The sequence below is a fragment of the Zophobas morio genome, unplaced genomic scaffold, assembly GCF_036711695.1.
Source record: "Zophobas morio isolate AGI-343-1 ecotype UQ-CSIRO unplaced genomic scaffold, CSIRO_AGI_Zmor_V1 ptg000004l, whole genome shotgun sequence".
Lineage (NCBI taxonomy): Eukaryota > Metazoa > Arthropoda > Insecta > Coleoptera > Tenebrionidae > Zophobas > Zophobas morio.
In genome coordinates this window covers 2,021,155-2,043,252 of record NW_026972109.1, presented here as the reverse complement: position 1 = coordinate 2,043,252, position 22,098 = coordinate 2,021,155, and the positions used below count along the sequence as shown (strand labels likewise).

At 34.0% G+C, this 22,098-nt stretch overlaps 1 protein-coding gene across 2 annotated transcripts; it reads left to right on the top strand.

Annotated features, from left to right (window-relative positions):
• Positions 1 to 23: 23 nt before the first annotated feature.
• LOC135137070 (huntingtin) lies at positions 24 to 19,465 on the top strand. 2 transcript variants are annotated; one of them, XM_064066610.1, is made up of 28 exons: positions 24 to 237; positions 292 to 475; positions 523 to 801; positions 848 to 989; positions 1,034 to 1,185; positions 1,238 to 1,430; positions 1,480 to 1,835; positions 1,883 to 2,326; positions 2,382 to 2,537; positions 2,583 to 2,743; positions 7,884 to 8,151; positions 8,205 to 8,436; positions 8,486 to 9,375; positions 9,422 to 9,582; positions 9,633 to 10,161; positions 10,212 to 10,557; positions 10,604 to 10,851; positions 10,899 to 11,078; positions 11,127 to 11,380; positions 11,427 to 11,802; positions 11,852 to 12,597; positions 12,644 to 12,898; positions 12,944 to 13,247; positions 17,868 to 18,065; positions 18,117 to 18,331; positions 18,382 to 18,707; positions 18,756 to 19,009; positions 19,055 to 19,465. In XM_064066610.1, the coding sequence occupies exons 1-28, from the start codon at positions 155 to 157 to the stop codon at positions 19,400 to 19,402; spliced, it is 8,280 nt and encodes a 2,759-aa protein (XP_063922680.1). In that variant the 5' UTR covers positions 24 to 154; the 3' UTR covers positions 19,403 to 19,465. The 2 variants fall into 2 exon arrangements, with proteins under 2 accessions (XP_063922680.1, XP_063922689.1); XM_064066619.1 differs by lacking the exons at positions 18,117 to 18,331; positions 18,382 to 18,707; positions 18,756 to 19,009; positions 19,055 to 19,465 and having other exon boundaries at positions 17,851 to 17,978.
• Positions 19,466 to 22,098: the final 2,633 nt, after the last annotated feature.

Below are 22,098 nucleotides of genomic sequence, written 5' to 3'. Positions count from 1 at the left end.
TGACAGCCGTTTGACAACTGACAGATGTTGACAGTTCGTTTCCCCGTGGTTGTGATATGTGTAAAAAATGTCGAAGTAAACAGTGTATTTTAAAATTAAATTTTACGTTTAACCCCCAAATCCCACTGTTTGAATTTCATTCCACAAACGAAAAATGGCAACCCAAGAAAAGCTACTCAAGTCTTTGGAAATCCTGAAAAATTTATCAGCTCCTAACCAAACATTTGATGCGTCAAAGTAAGTACGATTTAATATTAAATGAACAAAGTATGTAACACTCGAATTGGATAGAAAAAAGGATAAAATCCAGCACTGTCACATTGTCACTGAGGCAATCTCAAACTCCACGATCAAAATCGCCCCCAATTTCCACACTTACCTGAGTATAACGATAGAAGTGCTGTTGCAACTATGTGACGATCAAGAGTCAGACGTGCGTATGACCGCAGGAGACTGCCTAAACAGGATCATCAGGGTACCCACAAACCGTTTTTTGATTCATCAATACATGTAAACTTACAGGCTATGAATGACGGTAATATTGGAAAAGTACAAATTGAGTTACACAAAGGAATAAAACGAAACGGCCCCGCGCGAACATTACGGGCCGCATTAAAACGTTTTTCGCAGTTAGCGCATTTAATACGGCCCCATAAAGGCAAACCATACGTAGTAAACCTATACCCAACTTTAATTAAAGTGGCTGAACGCCCAGAAGAACAAATCCATGAAACTCTGGCTAATAGTTTGTCCCCTATAATGACAGTTTTAGGGTGCTTTTCAACCGAAATTGAAATAAAAGTAAAAATCATTTTGTATTGTCTTAAAAATAATTGTGGGTTTTCAGGGATTGTTGAAAGGGTTTTTGAAAAATATTTCAAGTCCGTCGGCGGTTATTAGAAGGTCTGCCACCAGTTGCGTTATGCATGTTTGTTTGAACTGTAAAAAACCAAGAGTGTTTATAATGTACGTCATGAATCATCTTTTAGGTATGTTGTGGTTTGAATTTTCGCGAGTTTATAGTTGTTTGTAGATTTATTGATTCCTATTAATGAAAATCAAAGTACGCATTTAATTCTGGGTGTTATGACTTGTTTGAAAAATATATTGACACATTTGAGTGATGATAAAGCGGACGAGGGTAACAAGGGAGATTCTCTGATAACAGTAGATAAACTATTACAGGTATTAGTTGGAAAAGTGACGACGAGTCGTTTGTTATTATAATAGTTTCCAGGTTTATGAACTCTGTTTGTATTATTTTTCAAGCAAAGACCACAACGTTATTAACGCAGCCCTAGAAACCGCAAACACTCTATTCTTAAATTGTCCACTTGACTTAAAACAGGTTCTAGTAGGTGATAGCGGACTCGACAAAAGTCGGATTAATTTACCCACGTCGTTTTCGACTTCGGCACTTCGCTCCCCCAGTAAGCTCTACTTGCATATACAGGGTGTTTACTAAAGTCAGTCGTGTAGGTCAGCTTAGCGTGGCCACTAGTGGCGCAACGGAAGACTTATTCGTTGAGTCAGAATTAACTGACACCCTGAGATCGGATATAGAGAAGTGGATCGACGAATCAAAATTGTCAGTAATGAACGTCACGTGTGCCAAAAATAACGACCTTGAAAAGTCGCTTTCGACCGACAGCAAAAGCTCCGATATCCCGTTGACACAGTACGAAAGTTTTGAGTTTAAAGTGTCCGAGTACGTTCCTTCGAAAACGCATAGTATCGGAGATAATTTAGAGCGACTGACGTTGAGCGACGATTCGTCTGACAAGAGTTTTTCCTACAATGAAGAAGAGAAACAGTCCGAACCCACGCAATTTCAAGTGCGTTATTTAAAATCATCAAACCCACATTAACATTTTTTTTGTAGAATATTTCAATTGGCAGTTTTTTAGATTCTGATGTTTCACTAGTGTATTGCGCCAGATTGTTGTGTAAACTATTTCTCTTGTCAGGCCAGACGGGGTCGTACATTTCCGATAAATCCGTCAGAGTTTCTGTGAAATCCCTAGCCCTGTCAAGCTTATCATCCATCGTTAAAATTTACCCCAAAGTGCTGATGCTGTATTTGGATAAAAATTGTACTAAGTCGCTTCCGAAGAACGTCTGTCATCAACCAATCGCAGACGTGGTGCTTTTTGAGGATCATGCAGACCCTCAACTACGGGGTATTTTAAGGACTCTGTTGATCAATTTTATTGGGGCTGTTTTAAGCGAAGATGAGTCCACTTTCACGGAATGGGTTAAGGAAAATTGCTGTGATGACAATACAGCTCGATTTCAGTTGGACTATTTGGTGAAAATAATAATCAAAGTACGTGGATTCGCTTGATTTTACAGCTGTCAAGTTTTTTATTTCTTTATTGTAGGGTTTGGAGGATGAGTCGTCCAACTGCTCCAAACAAACCATAATGAGTTTGAACTCTTGCCTAGAAAAATTTATAGAGTCGCCAAGTAATACTCATATTTTGCCTATTTTACACGTGTTGCCAGATTTAGCCACAAATCCATACTGGCTAGTCAAAGTAAATAAACACTTAGTTTAAACCTGATATAATTATTTTTTTTAGGTCGCTTTTTCCGAACTGGTGTCTAAACTTCCATACGTTACCATTTACGATGTTAGTGGTTGTAGCGATTTCCAGAATAGAATAGTCAACGATGTGTTGTTCAATTTGTTGCAAAATGAAGACGCGAGGGTGCGAAGTGGGGCGGCAAATGCGATTGTGTCGTAAGTATTGTTGTCATAGCGACGCTTATTATACCGGGTGTCTGGAAAACGGCGGATTAACTCTCCGCTACGCTCTTTGGGGTCTCTAGTGTCTTTCCTTATAATAATTTAATTAAATTTCTTAGAGGATACGTCATTTCAGGTCGTCGTCTGAGAACTTGTTTGATTTACAGACCAGGGTGCACTCAGGCGAATGTCGACTCTAAGAGATTTATCTATAAGCCGACTTCGTTAGAGTTAATTATCAAATGGTAAAATGGTGTTGAGTTTTTACCTTAGCGTCAAGATTTTTGGAAAAAAATTAGCATTTTCTAATTTATATTATTGGAAGCGTGTCAAATCATTAGTCGAGATTTATTTATCCGTTGATGCCCTCCAGGAGTTGATGATGTCATCTTAGAATTTTGTCGAATAAATGTTATTTAAATGTTAAAAAGTAGCATAGTCCTGAACTTGTGGATTATAAATACGCTATTGAGATTTTTCGGCTTTTCGATTTCTCAATTTTTCAACTTTATGTGCTTCAATTTTCCAATATTTTCAGTTTTTCCATTTTTTAAATTTTCGATTCCTCGATTTTTTATTTTTTGATTGCTCAATTTTCTGATGTTTCAATGATACGATTTCTCAATTTTTGTCCTCTTCAATTTTACGATTTCTAAATATTTGGATTTTTCAATTTTTCAAATTTTGGTGCTTCTAAATTTTCAGTTTTCCGATTTCTGAACTAATCTTTTTTTTTTATTTTCGCATTTCTCGACTTTCCAGTCTCGATTTTTCACTTCTTTAATTTTACGATTTTTCAGGTTTTCGATTTCTCAATTTTCGAATTTTTTTATTTCTCAATTTTTTGGATATCTTTCAGTTTTGAGATTTTTCAATATATTGATTTTTTGAGTTTTCAGTTCTTGTGCTTATTTCAATTTTTTAATTTTCCGAATTTTCCGGTTTTTCTTTTTTCAAGTTTTTCGATTTTTCAGTTTTTTGATTTCTTTATTTATCGAATTCATATGTTTCGATTGTTCAATTTCTCTAGTCATCAATTTTTCAATTTTTTTTTCTTCTCGGCTTTCGACTCCTCGATTTCTCGATGTCTCAGTTTTTGAACTTTACAATGTTTCGATTTTTGGATTTCTCGATTTTTCAATTTTGCGATATTTTAATTGTTCAATGTTTTAAATTTTCGATTTTTCAATGTTTTGAGATCTCGATTTATCTCTCTGGATTTATCAATTTTTCCATTTTTAACTTTTCGATTTCTCGATCTTTTGATTTTTCGATTTCTCGATGTCTCAGTTTTTGAATTTTTCGATGTTTCGATTTTCCGATTTGTCGGTTTTTCGATTGTTACTTTTCGGGTTTTCAATTTTACGATATTTTAATTTTTCAATGTTTTAAATTTTGGATTTTTAGATTTTTCAGTTTTTCAAAATTTTTTAATTTTTCAAATTCTGACGTTTCAGAATTTTCAGTTTTCCGATTTCTCAGTTAATCTATTTTTGATTTTCCCATTTCTCGACTTCCCAAAGTTTCAATCTTTCAGTTTCTTAGTTCTTCAAATTCTTCGATTTTTCAGGTTTTTGATTTGTCAATTTTTTTGATTTTTTCAGTTGTTCGATTCTTTAATTTTTCTTGTATTTTTCAATTTTTCGATGTTTGAGTTTTGGGATTTTTTAGTATTTCGACTTTTCGATTTTTCGAATTCTGGATTTTTCGATTTCTCGACTTTTTACTTTTTGGAGTTTCAATTTTTCGTTTTTAAAACTTTATATTTTTCAAGTTTTCGACCTTTCGATATTTTAGCTTTTCAGTTTTTAAAATTTTAGGTTTGTCTATTTCTCGAGTTTTCAGTTCTTCTACATATATGTATTTCAATTTTTCACTTTTCGGAATTTTTAAATTTTCGATTTTCCGTTTTTTTAAATTCTTCGATTTTCCACTTTTTCGATGTTTGTTCAATTATCCGCTTGTTCAATTTCTGGATTTTTGAATTTTAGATTTTACAATTTTTCGATATTTGAATTATTCATTGTTTTACATTTTAGATTTTTCGATTTCTCGATTTTTTTTCGGTTCTTCAATACATATTTCTATTTTTCAATTTTTCGAATTTTTAATTTTGCCATCTTGGTTTTTCGATTTTTAAAATTTTTCGACTTTTCGATTTTAAGATTTTCCGATTTTTCAAGTTTTCGATTTCTCAATTTTTCCAACATTATCAGTTTTGGGAACTTTTCAATTTCTGGTTTTTTAAAGTTCTTGATTATTAAAATTTTAGATTTTTCTATTTTTCAGTTCTTCAATATTTTGTAATTTTTCAAATCTTGGCTTTTCTGAATTTTCAGGTTTTCGATTTTTCAGATTTTTGATTTTTCAATTTCTCGGTTTTTTAAGTTTACGATTTTCGACTTTGCTTTTTTGACTTTTCGATCTACCAATTTTTCAGTTTTCTAATTTCCCAATTTTTGGATATTTTGTTCAAGTTTTTCCATTGTTCAAATTTTTGATTTTTCACTTTTGGGATTTTTTAGTATTTCGACTTTTCGATTTTTCGATTTCTCGACTTTTTAGTTTTTGGAGTTTCAATTTTTCGTTTTTAAAACTTTACATTTTTCAAGTTTTCGACCTTTCGATATTTTAACTTTTCAGTTTTTAAAATTTTAGGTTTTTCGATTTGTCGAGTTTTCAGTTCTTCTATATGTATTTCAATTTTTCACTTTTCGGAATTTTTAAATTTTCGATTTTCCATTTTTTTTAAATTCCTCGATTTTCCACTTTTTCGATGTTTGTTCAAGTATCCGCTTGTTCAATTTCTGGATTTTTGAATTTTAGATTTTACAATTTTTCGATATTTGAATTTTTCATTGTTTTACATTTTAGATTTTTCGACTTCTCGAATTTTCAGTTCTTCAATATTTCTATTTCTCAATGTTTCGATTTTTTAATTTTGCCATCTTGGTTTTTCGATTTTTAAAATTTTTCGAATTTTCGGGTTTTAGATTTCCCGATTTTTCAAGTTTTCGATTTCTCAATTTTTTTCAACATTATCAGTTTTGGGAACTTTTCAATTTCTGGTTTTTTAAATTTCTTGATTATTAAAATTTTAGATTTTTCTAGTTTTCAGTTCTTCAATATTTTTTAATTTTTCAAATCTTGACTTTTCTGAATTTTCAAGTTTTCGATTTTTCAGGTTTTTGATTTTTCAATTTCTCGGTTTTTTTAAGTTTACGATTTTCGACTTTGCTTTTTTGACTTTTCGATCTCCCAATTTTTCTGTTTTCTAATTTCCCAATTTTTGGATATTTTGTTCAAGTTTTTCGATTGTTCAAATTTCTGATTTTTCACTTTTGGGATTTTTTAGTATTTCGATTTTTTTTCGATTTCTCGACTTTTTATTTTTTGGAGTTCCAATTTTTCGTTTTTAAAACTTTACATTTTTCAAGTTTTCGACCTTTCGATATTTTAACTTTTCAGTTTTTAAAATTTTAGGTTTTTCGATTTCTCGAGTTTTCAGTTCTTCTATATGTATTTCAATTTTTCACTTTTCATAATTTTTAAATTTTCGATTTTCCATTTTTTTTAATTTCTTCGATTTTCCAGTTTTTAGATGTTTGTTCAATTATCCGCGTGTTCAATTTCTGGATTTTTGAATTTTAGATTTTCCAATTTTTATTTTTTTGAATTTTTCATTGTTTTACATTTTAGATTTTTCGACTTCTCGAATTTTCAGTTCTTCAATATTTCTATTTCTCAATGTTTCGATTTTTTAATTTTGCCATCTTGGTTTTTCGATTTTTAAAATTTTTCGAATTTTCGGGTTTTAGATTTCCCGATTTTTCAAGTTTTCGATTTCTCAATTTTTTTCAACATTATCAGTTTTGGGAACTTTTCAATTTCTGGTTTTTTAAATTTATTGATTATTAAAATTTTAGATTTTTCTAGTTTTCAGTTCTTCAATATTTTTTAATTTTTCAAATCTTGACTTTTCTGAATTTTCAAGTTTTCGATTTTTCAGGTTTTTGATTTTTCAATTTCTCGGTTTTTTTAAGTTTACGATTTTCGACTTTGCTTTTTTGACTTTTCGATCTCCCAATTTTTCTGTTTTCTAATTTCCCAATTTTTGGATATTTTGTTCAAGTTTTTCGATTGTTCAAATTTCTGATTTTTCACTTTTGGGATTTTTTAGTATTTCGATTTTTCGATTTCTCGACTTTTTATTTTTTGGAGTTCCAATTTTTCGTTTTTAAAACTTTACATTTTTCAAGTTTTCGACCTTTCGATATTTTAACTTTTCAGTTTTTAAAATTTTAGGTTTTTCGATTTCTCGAATTTTCAGTTCTATATGTACCTATTTCAATTTTTCACTTTTCGGAATTTTTAATTCTTCGATTTTCCAGTTTTTCGATGTTTGTTCAATTATCCGCTTGTTCGATATTTGAATTTTTCATTGTTTTACATTTTAGATTTTTCGACTTCTCGAATTTTCAGTTCTTCAATATTTCTATTTCTCAATTTTTCGATTTTTTTGGGAACTTTTCAATATCTGGTTTTTCTAATTTTTTAATTATTAAAATTTTAGATTATTCGATTTTTCAGTTTTTCAATAATGTTTAATTTTTCAAATCTTGACGTTTCTAAATTTTCACGTTTCCGACGTCTCAATTAATCCATTTGTGAATTTTCCCATTTCTCGACTTCCCAAAGTTTCGATTTTTCAGTTCTTCAGTTCTTCGATTTTTCGGTTTTTAAGTTTGCGATTTTTCGACTTTGCTTTTTGCCTTTTCGATCTCCTAATTTTTTAATTTTTTTGGATATTTCTTTCAGTTTTGGGATTTTTTAATATTTCGATTTTTCGAGTTCTGGATTTTTTGATTTCTTGACTTTTTACTTCTTGGAGATTCACTTTTTCGTTTTTTAAATTTAACATTTTTCTATTTTTCGACTGTTTCATTTGTTTTCTCAGAGGGTATGTCATTTGCCAAAATCAGTTTTATCTTAGCAGTTACTAGCTAGAATAAGACTGATCACATACCCTCTCAGAAAATATGGACACCTGGTATTAGTGCGACGCCATTGGCTGGCACGTCACGCTTGTATTATAATCCTTATTTTGACGAGGCGGCAAATGTGTTTATTTCAGGATAATACCACACTTGTATTACGAACAATTCCATTTGAAAGAAAATTCGGTGACAACTAAGGCCATCTACTATAAAAAATTGTATCTGTCGAATTTGTGCGACCACAGTGAGGGAATTAATCTCAACAAGAAACACCTTGTTGACAACATGCCTTTTCCATTTAGCGAGATAGAGCAAAAGAGCTGTGATAAAATTGAATTTGCTTTATCAAAAATTGTTACTAAATTGTATCATTGTTTACTAACTGCAACATCGAATTATTTGATTGTAAGTATAAATTAGTAAAGTGTACCCAAACTTTGTGACTGTTGTATTTTTAGTACGGCTGTATTGAAACACTGTCACTATTGTCTACCGCATACCCCACTACTGTCTACGCACGATCGTGGAACTGTTGCAAACTGCCAACTTCCACAGAAAAAGACAAAGAAAACTCAGAAGTCACTCTAGACTTGTTTAATATCTGTGTGCACCTTTTGAGTCATTCCGTTCTAAGTTACGATTTAACGTGCCACCTTAATTTGATGAATCTGTCTTCCAATTTGTATGCTGGTGAGTATTAATTAGTTGTTTTGAAAACTGTTGTCTATTTTTGTAATAGGGTACTCCCTTTGTTTATTGAAACCTATATCTGAAGCTGAAATGTCAAACAAACCCTGGGACATGTTCTCCAACCCGAAATTCTCCAAACTCACCGAACACTACTTAAGTCACATGATAAAACTACTCAACATTTTGCACTACGTGCTCGAAGACGTCATTCCAAGCCAGCTGCAATCCAAACCCGTCTTGTCTAACCTATCGGCGTCGTCTCCAATCAAACGACGCAAAAGCGACTTAGATAAAAAGGTACTAAGTCCTAGTAAAACCCCGGAAAAAGAAGACAAAGAAAAGAAAGATAGTTTGAAGCCGAATACGATCGGGAGTTTCGTGCATCTGCCGCACTATATTAAAATTTACGACATAATGCGGCAAGCCTACACCAACTACAAAGTTACACTAGAGTCGGAATCGTGTGAGAAGTTTCTGGGTTTATTACGCCAAATACTTCACTCGTTTTCGGTTTTAATGGAAGTGGGGACGTTAGTCGAGTTTCAGGGGATAGCAGAGGAAATTTTGAGTTATTTTCGGTTCACGTTTGCTTTGGAAGCGTCAGCGACGGTCGAGTGCGTGCAGCAACTACTTAAGTGTTTGTTTGGTAATAATTTAACCAGTAATATTGGCGAGGTGAAACTAAATTGCGGGCACGAGAGCCCCGTGGAGGGACACTTTCACGGTTTTTATTATAACGTGTTTCAAAAATCGTACGACGATGTAGCTAGTTGTTTCAACTCGTTTAAAAATATACATAAAGTTGAGTGCGACGGCGACTACACTGTGATGGGGTATTTACACAGGAAGGACGTCAAGCCTTTAATATCGCGCAGCTCTGATAAAATTTTAGCCAATTATATCCGGATTTTCGAACCCATGGTGATTAAGTCGTTGAAAGTAAGTAGTTATTTGAAATTTTGTAGTGTGTAATCACGGTTTTAAGCACTACACTGTTACGAGTGACGTACGACTTCAGTGTAAAGTCCTGCAACTACTCAACCAACTAATCCAACTCAGAGTGAACTATTGTCTTCTCGATTCTGAGCAGATTTTCATCGGTTTCGTGCTAAAGCAGTTCGACTATATCGAAAAAGGACAAATTTCGTAAGACCCACACTTTCTTGCTCATACGTTAGTAACTATATGTTTACTAGGTCGGCGAACGAATTAATTAAAAAAATCTTTCAGTTTTTAGTACAACTTTCTCATAGCAAACAACACTCTAAAAGTATTATTACAATACCGAAAATAATTCACTTGTGTGACGGGTTAATGGCGAGCGAACAGTCGCCTTTGACTCACTGCATCCCGGCACTGGAACCCATCGTCGAAAATATTTTTCTAACGCGAAACAAATCGAACACCGTGGACGCCAAAGAACTAGAAACCACGAGAGACGTGGTGCTTTCGATGTTACTCCGACTGTACGAACACCACGAAGTCATAGACTTAATAGTGTTGATTTTGGACGACAGTAAGTATTGTAACAACTCGGAGAAGTGGTTAAGGTGGTCAACACAAGTCGTCGACGTCGTTCTACCAATGTTGCGCCAAAACAAAATCAGACTGGACGACATCCAATCCCTGATTTCGCTAAGAAAGTTGCTGTTTGTTTTGGAACCGTCGGTTTTCGATCCCGTGGATGCCGTCATACTGATGGTTTTTCAGGAGTCGTTGAATTATGTAATTTTGTTTGGTGTGAGTGGGGTTGATGTTGTTGTTTCTCGTTGTAGGAAAACTGGCGCCCGAGTTTCACTCGCCGACTAGCCAAAGTTTTAATCGCCGTTTTAGTCATATCGCCACTAAAAGAAGAAATACTCATATCAAAAATTAACGAACTGAAAGCCGACTTTGCGCCAGGGTGCGTCTTCGAGAAATACGTACCAAAAGCGGACCCGTTAAATGTGTTAAATAGCGTCGATATTTTTCACGATATTCCGGCAGAGATGATTTTCGTGCGTTACTTGTTTAAAATTCTTGGATTGGCGTCCAGGAGATGTTCTGAAAAACCCGGAGACGATTTTTTAGTAGAAGAAGTGTCAATTTTACTCATGTATTGTGTCCATATTTTCCAATCAGGTAAAAGTGACTTAAGTGTTTTTATTTTAACCAATTGGGTGTGCAGGTAGTCATTGTAAAATTGCCGTGTATGCCATTTCCAACACCAAAGCGTTCCACCTAGACGAAATCAGTAACAATTTTTTGAAAGTGGCAACCGAGTATCCCGTTTTGATTTTCCTGTGGTGCTACGTTTTGACTTTGTTGAATTACAACGACCACGGGTTTTGGTCGGAAGTGACTACTTTGGAGTCAGCGGCGATGAATCGGAAGATTTTGTCCACAGGGAGTGTGATTTTGTTCTGCGACTATTTGGTGAGTCCCGAATTTATTAATGCACGATTATGTGACGATTTTTTAAGAATCAGGATACGTTTAAAATCGAACAGTTGTCGTGGTTTTTGCACAGCCACGTTGTTCGAATCGTGGAACTGCGTGATGAAGACCCAATTTCGGAGTTTATTTCGTCAATACATCGCAACAGTAGCGCTAGTAAAATCTTCATAGATAGTTTGATGGGTCAGGATATCGCATTGTGTGATGTAAGTCTCGTGGGTGTTAAAATATTTGCTAATTTTGTATTGGTGCAGCCTGTGTTCATCCTGAAAATTTTAAAATCGGTGGAAAACACCCATCCCAGTCACACGGGTCATTTGTTGAAACTTTTACTACCAAAGTTGTTGTTGTCGCGTGAACGTGCGGTGTCTAGATCTGTAGCTAACTTAGCAAGTCGGAAAATCGAGCTACTTCTAACTATGTCGATGACCGAAGTAAACGAGCAGTTAGTCAAGGAAGACTTACTCGGAATGATTAAAAAAATGGTTACTTTGAAGCTTATTAAAAAGTGAGTCGATTTGTTGTTTTAAATTAAATTAATTGTGTGGTTATAGACACGAAGCTTTGTCCAGTCTTTTAAATAAGCTGTGTACGCAGTACTACGATATCAGTCCGTTGGAGTTCGACCAAAAACGCTGCGTCAATCCTGGCTACATAAAGAAACTCCAAATTAACAAAACTTGGTTTTTGTCACAGCTTAGAAAAAAGTGTACCAATAAAGAAACAGTGCAGCTTTTAAGTCGCTTAAGTTATGAAGAACTAATCAGTTTTTTGAAAAGTGGGGATTTCTGTAAAGTTCTTTTTAAAGAGTGTCTCCGATTGGGGTTGAACTCAGTCGGGACAAGCGAGTCACCCTTAATTCGAGCGTCCGTCGAATGTTTACTCGATGAAGTTAAGAAGATTTGTGACCGAATTCCGCAGCCACATCAGGTTGTCGTTTTTCTTGTCAAAATCGGCCACAATAACGCGATTGTTGTAGGTCTACAATGTCCAAGGACGAGACGCGTCCACTTCGGAAGTCGAATTTTCGTCAAAGTTGTCAGCGCTCTTCCACGACTCCACCTTCACCGACTTACTTTACGAAATCATCCCCTCGATAAGTTTCTTTGTCGAATCCCTACCTCACCTACCTCAACTTTCTGACAACAATTCCGAAACTGTCGTTAAGTTTGGTGTAATTTGTTTAGAATCAATAAACTACTTGATCAGTAACGATACAAATTTTAATATAAATTATATCGATTTGGCTATACATTGTGCGGAGGTCGTACTTAAAGAAAAAACTTTATGTAGTATACTGAGCCTGAATACTCACATATCATGGTTGTGTTCCGCCGTTAATAGTCTATACAAGTTAGTAGAGTATCTGTTACCTAGTAAAAAGTGTCTGCCCGTGATTCCCAAGTACGGGCTACAAACGTCGCTAGAAAATATCGAAACGGTCTCGGTAGGTGAAACTTGTTACCAACTTTATATTTTAGTAACGTGGTTGTATAAAAGTCAAGGTTCACGCTTAACTATTCCAAAGTTTATTTTTAAACCGATCAAAAACACGATTATATCGTTATCCAGACTGCCTCTAGTCAACTCCTACATTGTCATACCGGCGCAAGTTTGGAAAAGCGGCTGGTCGCCGGAATTGGTGGGTCCTTTCCATACCCAAGTCCCTCCACTACCAATTGATTTCCTCCAAGAAGTCGACATTCTAGAAGAATTCATCTATCGGTAACTGAAACTAACTGTCACACAATTGTCTGACAATAAATTTCAGAATCACGTTACTGGGGTGGACATCCAGACAACAATTCGAAGAAACCTGGATGTGCTTACTCAGCGTTTTGTGTAACAATTTCGACGATAAAGACGCCCTAATGTTACAATACGTGATTCACGCATCCAGTTTAGCGGTTAAAGCCATAACTGCACTCTTAGTACAGACGTTGTACTTTCCAGTACCCGGTCAAACCAACGTGTCGCAGCTGATTCATGTGTCCAGATCCGAGCCGGCCACGCCAGCTTCCATTGGGTAAAATTCGCACTCGCTCGTTTGTAAACTAAACCGGTTTTTCAGAGTTGAGAAACTGAAGAGGATACAACACGCGATTGAGACGAAACATTTAGAAGAAAACTACCTACCGAAGGTTTTGAATATTTTCAAACACCCGAATTTGGAGAAGCGGTTTCAGCACTATTCGTATAGTCAGATGTCGGTTAAATATTTACTGGTGGCGACTAAAACGGTCGAAATTGAAGATAATTGTCAGACGGCGAAGATTTGGGAGCATAAAGAAAGCTTGCTGGAGAGTAGTGGTTTGGATATTAATTCGTGTTTGCAGTTTTTGCTGGATTATTACACGCAGTTGCTGAAAAATCAGGTATTTTTACTGCCCGAGCGCGAGCTGAGCCGTTTCCGTCTGTCTGTCTGTCTGTCTGTCATTTTTATTAGACACGTAATCTTCGAAACTGCTAGACCGAGTGTTATATTTCATATGCATGTTAGAAATATCGTGTAGAAGAATAAGAATTATAATGTTCATATCCACAACATTTTGTTCGATTGTAGTTTAACTAATAATTTTAGTCCTCTGTTTTGAGAAGACAAACTCATTCAAATCAAAAGAGAAATATGTATTTTGCAATTACGCCCCGCCCCACGGTCTAACGACGAATGAGGGCCTTAATCTTAGTTTTTTTTTTTTTTTTTTAATATATAGAATATTCTTTCAACAACAGGGTAGTTAAACATGTTTTCAGTTTCTTGTTAGGAAAAGAAGATTTCGCATATTAAGAAAAACGGGACAAAATATAAGCCCCGCCCACCCACCCTGTCTTAATTGTGATCAATATTTTATTCATCGTGAGCTGAAGGGCGGAGTTTAGTTGCAAAACCCCATTTCTTTCTGTGCAAGAAATTATCATATGAAATATGTTTTTAAAAGGATAGAAATTTTTAGAGAAATATTGATGTTACATTTAAACTCCGCCCTTCGGTCTGATTGGGAATGAAAAGCTCAATTGAGATCGGGTGGGCGGGTGGGCCTTAATTTTTGTTTTTTTTTCTTTCAATAACATGACAGTTAAACATATTGTCAGTTTCTTGTTGGGAAAAGAAGACTTCACATACTGGACAAAATATAAGCCCCGCCCACCCACCCCTTCTCAATTGTGATGAATACTTTATTCATTGTGAGCTGAAAGGCGGAGTTTAGGTACAAAATCCTCATTTCTTTCTCTACAAGAAACTACCATAAGAAATATGTTTTTAATAGAATTGTAAATATACAATTTTTTAGAAAAATATTGATATTAGAATCAAACTCAGCCCCTCGGTCTAATTAGAAATGAAAAACTCATCACAATTGAGATCGGGCGGGTGGGTGGGGCTTAATTTTTTTGTAATGTATAGAGTTTTCTTTCAACAACAGGATAGTTAAACTTATTGTCAGTTTCTTGTTATGAAAAGAAGACTTCGCATTTTAAGAAAAAATGGACCAAATATAAGCCCCGCCCACCCACCCCTTCTCAACTGGGATGAATATTTTATTAATACTTGCTTAGATAAGACTGAGTTTGGCAGACGCCATACCCTCGGAGGAAAATAGAGGAGGGGGGTGGGCGGGGCTAGTACTTGCAAAGGTAAAAATTATTTTGGCAAATGACATAAACTCCGAGAAAGGAGGGGGCTAGCAATTGCTAAGATAAGACTGATTTTGCCCCTATTAAACTTGAAAAAACTGTTAAATTTAAAAGGTGTTAAGTTGCATATTTCCAAAGTAACGAGTTAAATTCCTAAATCAGAATGAATATTTATTTTTTAACAACTCAGTCATTAATTTTTCTGAGACACCCTGTATAAGCAAATTTAAAAAATATTATTTTTTTTTAAATATATAGTGTTTTCTTTCTACCACAGGATTTTATAGGATAGTTAAACATATTGTCAGTTTCTTGTTGCGAAAAGAAAACTCCGCATATTAAGAAAAACTGGACAAAATATAAGCCCCGCCCACCCACCCCTTCTCTATTGTGATGAATATTTTATTCATCGTGAGCTGAAGGGCGGAGTTTAGTTGCAAAATCCTCATTTCTTTCTGTACAAGAAATTACCATATGAAATATGTTTTTAAAGGATAGAAATGACATAATTTTTAGAGAAATATTGATGTTACTGTTAAACTCCGCCCTTCGGTCTGATTACGAATGAAAAAGTCATCACAATTGAGATCGGGCGGGTGGGTGGGGCTTATTTTTTTTTAGTGTATAAAGTTTTCTTTCAACAACAGGATACGACAAGATAGTTAAACATATTGTCAGTTTCTCGTTGGGAAAAGAAGACTTCGCATATTAAAAAAACTGGACAAAATATAAGCAACGCCCACCCACCCCTTCTCAATTGTGATGAATACTTTATTCATTGTGAGCTGAAAGGCGGAGTTTAGGTACAAAATCCTCATTTCTTTCTCTACAAGAAATTACCATATGAAATATGTTTTTCAAAGGATAGAATTTTTTAGAGAAATATTGATGTTACAATTAAACTCCGCCCCTCAGTCTAATAACAAATGAAAAATTCATCACATTTGAGATCGGGACGGGTGGGTGGAGCTTAATCTTGTTTTTTTTTTAATATATCGAATTTTCTTTCAACAACAGGGTAGTTAAATATATTGTCAGTTTCTTGTTGGGAAAAAAAGACTTTGCATATTCAGAAAAAATGGACCAAATATAGGCCCCGCCCACCCACCCCTTCTCAATTGGGATGAATATTTTATTAATACTTGTTTAGATAAGACTGATTTTGGCAGACGCCATACCCTCGGAGAAAATAGAGGGCGGGTGGGCGGGGCTAATATTTGCTCAGATAAGACTGATTTTGGCAGACGCCATACCCTCGGAGAAAATAGAGGGCGGGTGGGCGGGGCTAATATTTGCTCAGATAAGACTGATTTTGGCAGACGCCATGCCCTCGGAGAAAATAGAGGGCGGGTGGGCGGGGCTAATTTTTGCTCAGATAAGACTGATTTTGGCAGACGCCATACCCTCGGAGAAAATAGAGGGGGAGTGGGCGGGGCTAGTACTTGCAAAGGTAAAAATTATTTTGGCAAATGACAAACTCTGAGAAAGTGCGGTGGGCGGGGCTAGCAATTGCTAAGATAAGACTGATTTTGCCCCTATTAATCTTGAAAAAACTTGTTAAATTTAAAAGGTGTTAAGTTGCATATTTCCAAAAGAAGGAGTTAAATTCCTAAATCTGATTGGATATTTATTTTTTAACAACTCAGTCATTAATTTTTCTGAGACACCGTGTATAACCAAATTTAAAAAAATATTAGTTATATATTAAAAATAATCACAAGTATAGACTCATCATATTTTAAACATTAAAGATAGGATATATACAGCGATATTTTGAGGTGACGTCATCAATTTTTTAGCGGGGATGAGCAAATACATTTTGATTAATAATAATTTACCATGCTTATGATAACTTTAAAACTTCTGCAAGATTTCAGAGGATTCGGTTTTGCAGTTCCTGATTAAATCAATAAAATAAATTCACGCATTCATCACAATTGAGATCGGGCGGGTGGGTGGGGCTTAATTTTTTTTTAAATATAGAGTTTTCTTGTAACAACAGGACACAGCAGGACAATTAAACATATTGTCAGTTTCTTGCTGAGAAAAGATGACTTCGGATATTAAGAAAACATGGACCAAATATAAGCCCCGCCCACCCACCCGTTCTCAATTGTGATGAATATTGTATTCATTGTGAGCTGAAGGTCGGAGTTTAGGTGTAAAATCCTCATTTCTTTCTCTACAAGAAATTACGATATGAAATAGATTTTTAAAAGGATTGAATTTCTTAGAGAAATATTGACGTTACAATTAAACTCCGCCCTTCGCTGTGATTACGAATGAAAACCTAATCACAATTGAGATCGGGCAGGTAGGTGGGGCTTTTTTTTTAATATATAGAGTTTTCTCTCAACAACAGGATAGTTAAATATATTATCAGTTTCTTGTTGGGAAAAGAAGACTTCGCATATTAAGAAAAAATGAACTAAATATAAGCCCCGCCCACCCACCCCTTCTCAATTGTGATGAATACATATTTTATTAATCGTGAGCTGAAGGGCGGAGTTTAGTTTAATCCTCATTTCTCTACAAGAAATTAACAAATGAAATACACTCACCGGCAAATGACTAAGAAAATAGTGGACGGAAGAGTGGGGCTAAAATTTGCTAAAATAAGACGCAACAATAGTAAGAGTAGTCATTGGAATGAAGAGGGGGTGGGTGGGCGGTTGTCTACTGCTTAGAATTTTTAGATTTGCAATTTCACGTGTTTTCAATTTTTAATCTTTCAATTTTTCTATCCTTTAATTTTCCATTTCTTCAAATTTTCGATTTGTAATTTTTCGTTTCGGTTTTTTATTTTCTTTATTTTTTCAATTTTTCGGATTTTCAGTGTTCTGATTTCATGATTTTTCTTTTTTCAATGTTGTTTGAATTTTTCGTATTGAATTTCTCGGGATTTCAATTTTTCGTTTCGGTTTTTTATTCTCTTAATTTTTTCAACGATTCGATTTGATCATTTTTGTTTCTTCAATTTTAATTTTTACAGTTTTTTCTTTTTTAGTTTTTTCGATTTAAAATTTCCCGAGTTTTCAATTTTTTTCAAGTCAGTACTTGCTAAGGTAAGACTGATTGTGGCAAATTATATACCCTCTAAGAAAATAAAGGGTGGGTGGGCGGGGCTAGTATTATGAAGAACTGAAAAATCTAAAATTTGAAAAATCAAAAATTGAAAACTCGTGAAATTCTAAATCGAAAAAGTGCAAAATCTAAAAATTGAAACGCCCAAAAGTTGGAAAATCGGGAAACTGGAAAATTTAAAAACGAAAACTCGAGGGAAGTTCTGTTGAAATAACCTTCGATCAATTTTTGTTTAATTTGGTTGTAAGAATTTAGTAGCTGTTGAATTTTTGCAGCTCACAACACCGGTGAGATTCCTTCACGAAATAGTCAGATCGACTGTGATCATCTCCGATCTGTTCACCGACAAGTCCCAGTTCAATTGGATGTTGGAGGTGTTTTTAGAACTGTCAAAAGTGCACACTGTTGAGGACGAATTGTTGCACCAGTATTTGATCATTGGAATTTGTAAGGCTGTGGCTGTGTTAACACCGGTATGTAGCGAAATCTGACAACACTGCCACTAAAGCGCCATCTCGTTTCAGGATTTGGAAATTTACGAAAACATCAAAAAAACTTTGGTGCAATACTTAAAAAGTTCGTTTCTCCCGTCGAGAATGGCGTGTTTGCACGGATTACTCTACATTTTGGAAGGGTGTAAGTTGAGCAATATTAGTATCGGTGGAATTTCGGAAGAAATGCAGATAATTTTGCCATGCGCGGTGGAATATGTGCAGTGTAACTTGAACACAAACAACGAGTAGGTCCCCCATTTCGTGATAAAACAAATCTTCATGACGCACGTTTCAGGATATTAAAACGGTCACAAGAACACACTGTGTTAGTATGGACTTTGGCGTTTTTTCTCATCGAAAACGTCGACGAAATCCACCTGGAATCCACCTTCGTTAACAACACAATGCACACAGCTTTCATGGTTTTGCTCCAACAAAAACCCACCAATACGTTACAAACCGTGTTAATGAAGGCGCTTGAAAGATTGGTCATTTTTAAGAAAAATATCACCCAAAACACTGGCAAACAAATAATGACTTTGGCAATGGAGAAGACTAAAAGCGAAAATCCGTATGTTTCGATGCTCGGGATTCAGTTGCTTCTCACTTATATGTATACAGGTACATATATGTTTAAAAAAAATCGTTGTTACTTGTAGGTTTTTACAGATTGTTCAGAACACCTCAAAGCCGTCGGTTCGCAAACCAACCCAGACCATTTAGTACAAACCATTGAAAAAATATCAGCCATTTTCGAGCACATTAAGCGCGGTTATGTTTTCGAGGTTGAAATTTTGTGTCACGTGTTACCTGATATTTTGAACGACTTTTTCTCACCGGCTGATATTCTGACTAAAGTGATAGGGGAGTTTTTGTCGCCGCAGCAACCACACCCCAAATTGCTAAGTAAAGTCGTTTTTAGGGTAAGTAATTATTGGGAGAAAACGTAGCTTCAGTTAGGTTTGCAGGTTTTCGAAAGAGCGATTGAAGAGAAACAGCTGCCTTTGCTCCAAGATTGGGTGGTTTTTAGTCTTTCCAATTTCACGCAGTCGTTGTCTGTGGGGATGGCCACGTGGTGTCTGACGTGTTTCTTCATTAGTGCGAGCTCCAATGAGTGGTTGCGGCTATTTTTTCCGTATGTACAGATACGTGTGGGGCGGTATGAGTATGAAGACAGGAAAATGCTGTGTATAGCGGGGTCCGATTTCTATAAGAATCTAACGAACGAGAAGCAAAAGGAGACGTTCATTGAGAATTTTAATAAAATCAAAGATCAACCCGACACGCTCTTTAGTGATTTGTTATCTTCTTTGTAAATGTTGTAAATAACAGTTTATATTAAAATTGCTAATCTTAAGAAAAATAAAGACTCTAACATGGATGGTGTATTCATAGATTAATATAGATGCGACATACAGGCTGATTTTGCTAAACCACCCTTATTGGAATCCTCAAGCGCCAAATTTAAATAGTCGATGCCAATAAAAAAACTTGTTTCACTACAACTCGTCGCCTGAGAACTTGTTTTATCTACAGACCAGAGCGCGCTCAGGCCAATGTCGACTCTAAGCGTTCAGAAGCGATTTGGTTGGTTTGGACTATAATTTCTGCGGGAAATAGTTGTTTAGTCGGTTTTTATAACAACTAAGTGAATATTTTTGGTACATCTTTAGATGATTTTACATATTTTGTTTTACTAAGAATTAGTTCTTTATTTGTGTTTTATACTAGCAAAACGTCTTCAACTAAGAATATTGTTAAAATCGTAATAATCCAATGGATTTTTTTCGGGAAAATGTTTTGAAAACATTGTTCTATTTTGTATGAATTTTTAAATGTTTTTAGTGACAATTTTTGTGGTTGTTTTCGATACACTGTATGATATTAACAGTGAGAAAAAAAAATGAAAAATTAAAATAATCGAAAATTCGAGAAATCTAATAATCGAAAAATCGAAACCTTAAAAAATCGTAAAACTGAAACATTGAAAAATCGAAATATCGAAGAACTGAAAATCGAAAAATGAAACATCAGAAATCGAAAAAATGTAAAATTCAAAAACCGAATAACGAAAAATCGAGAGATCGAAACTCCCAAATTTAAAAAAACGGATAACTGATAAATCGAAACATCGAAAAATCAAAAGATAAAGTCGAACAATTGAGAAACCGAAATAGGCCAAAATCGAAATATAGAAAAGTTAAAAATTGAACAATTTATAAATTGAGAAATTGCCAATCAAAATATCGAAAAATCCGAATCTCGATAAATCGAGAAATCAAAAAACTTAAAAATTCGAAAAATTGAGAGATTGAAAGATCAAAAGAACGAGAAATCGAAAAGTGATGAAGTCGAAAAATCGAAAAATAGAGAAATCGACAAGCAAAAAGTTAAAAATTGGAAAAGCGGAAAAATCAAAAAACGAATCGATTTTTCGACTTCGCTTTATTGGTTTTTCGATTTCTCAATTTTTGGATATTTCTTTCATTTTTGATATTTTTCAATATTTCGATTCTTTGATTTTTCGACTTCTAGATTTTTCGATTTTTTATTGTTGGTTTTCAGTTTTTCGTTTTTTATACTTTCGATTTTTCAATTTTTCGATTGTTTTATATTTCAATTTCTCAATTTTTCAACTTTTCCATATTTTAATTTTTCAATTTTCCGAATTTTTCAATTTTCTGAGATCTCGATTTATTGAAATTCGAATGTTTCGATGTTTTGATTGTTCAATTTCTCGCTTTATCAATTTTTCCATATTTAAGTTTTCGATTTTTCGATTTTGGCCTATTTCGGTTTCTCAATTTTTCGATTTTTCGACTTCTCGATTTTTTGGTCTTTTGATTTTTCGATTTATCGATGTCTCAGTTTTTGAATTTTACGATATTTTGATTTTTTGCTTTTCAGTTTCTCGAGTTTTCGATGTTTCGATTTTTGATTTATCCGATTTTTCAATTTTCCAATTTTTTAAATTTTCGACTTCTCGATTCGTTGATTTTTCAGTTTTTCGATTTTTAAATTTGAGATTTTCGATTTTTTATTTTTTTGATTTTTTGATGTTTGGATTTCTCCATTTTCAATTTTACGATATTTTAACGTTTCAATGTTTTAAATTTTCGATTTTTCATTTCTTCAATATATTTTTTTTTTTCAAATTTTGACGTTTCTGAATTTTCAGTTTTCGGATTTCTCCTTTATTCTAATTTTTTATATTCCCATTTCTCCATTTCTCCACTTCCCAAAGTTTCGATTTTTCAGTTCTTCAGTTTTTCGATTTTTTAAGTTTACGATTTTTCGACTCTGTTTTTTTGACTTTTCTGTTTCTCAATTTTTTAATTTCCTAATTTTTGGATATTTCGTTCAATTTTGTGATTTTTCAATTTTTCGATGCCTCAATTTTAACTTTTCAATTTTTAAAATACTAGGTTTTTTCGATTTTTTGAGTTCAGTTCTTCTATATTTCAATTTCCGGAATTTTTAAATTTTCGATTTTCCAATTTTTCGCTGTTTTAATTTTTGAATGAACCGATTGTTCAATTTCTCGATTTTTAAATTTTAGATTTTCCAATTTTTATTTTTTTGATTTTTTTATGTTTCGATTTCTCTTTATCCATTTTACAATTTTCCCATATTTGGATTTTTCAATGTTTTAAATTTTCGATTTCGAGGAAATTGACAGTTTATAAATGCCAAATTTGAAAAATCGAAAATCTGAAAACACGACAATTGAAAAACAGAAAATCTAAAACCGGTAAGTCGAAAAATCGAAACATTTGAAAAATTAAAATATGGAAGAGCTGAAATGAAAAATCGAGAAATCGAAAAATCAAAAATTTTAAATATTGAAAAATTAAAATACCAAAAAATTGAGAAATCTAAAATTTGAAAATCGAAAAAGTAAAAAGTCAACACATTGAAAAATCCAGAAGTCAAAAATGGAAAAGTCGAAGAACAGAAATATTGAAAAATCCCAAAACTGGAATATCGAAAAACTGAAAAATGAAAGAAAAAC

Coding starts and splice junctions, on each gene's coding strand:
- LOC135137070 (XM_064066610.1), top strand. CDS start 155: ATGGCAACCCAAGAAAAGCTACTCAAGTCTTTGGAAATCCTGAAAAAT. Junction 238..291: donor CAAACATTTGATGCGTCAAA/GTAAGTACGATT, acceptor CGAATTGGATAG/AAAAAAGGATAAAATCCAGC. Junction 18,332..18,381: donor AACTTGAACACAAACAACGA/GTAGGTCCCCCA, acceptor CGCACGTTTCAG/GATATTAAAACGGTCACAAG.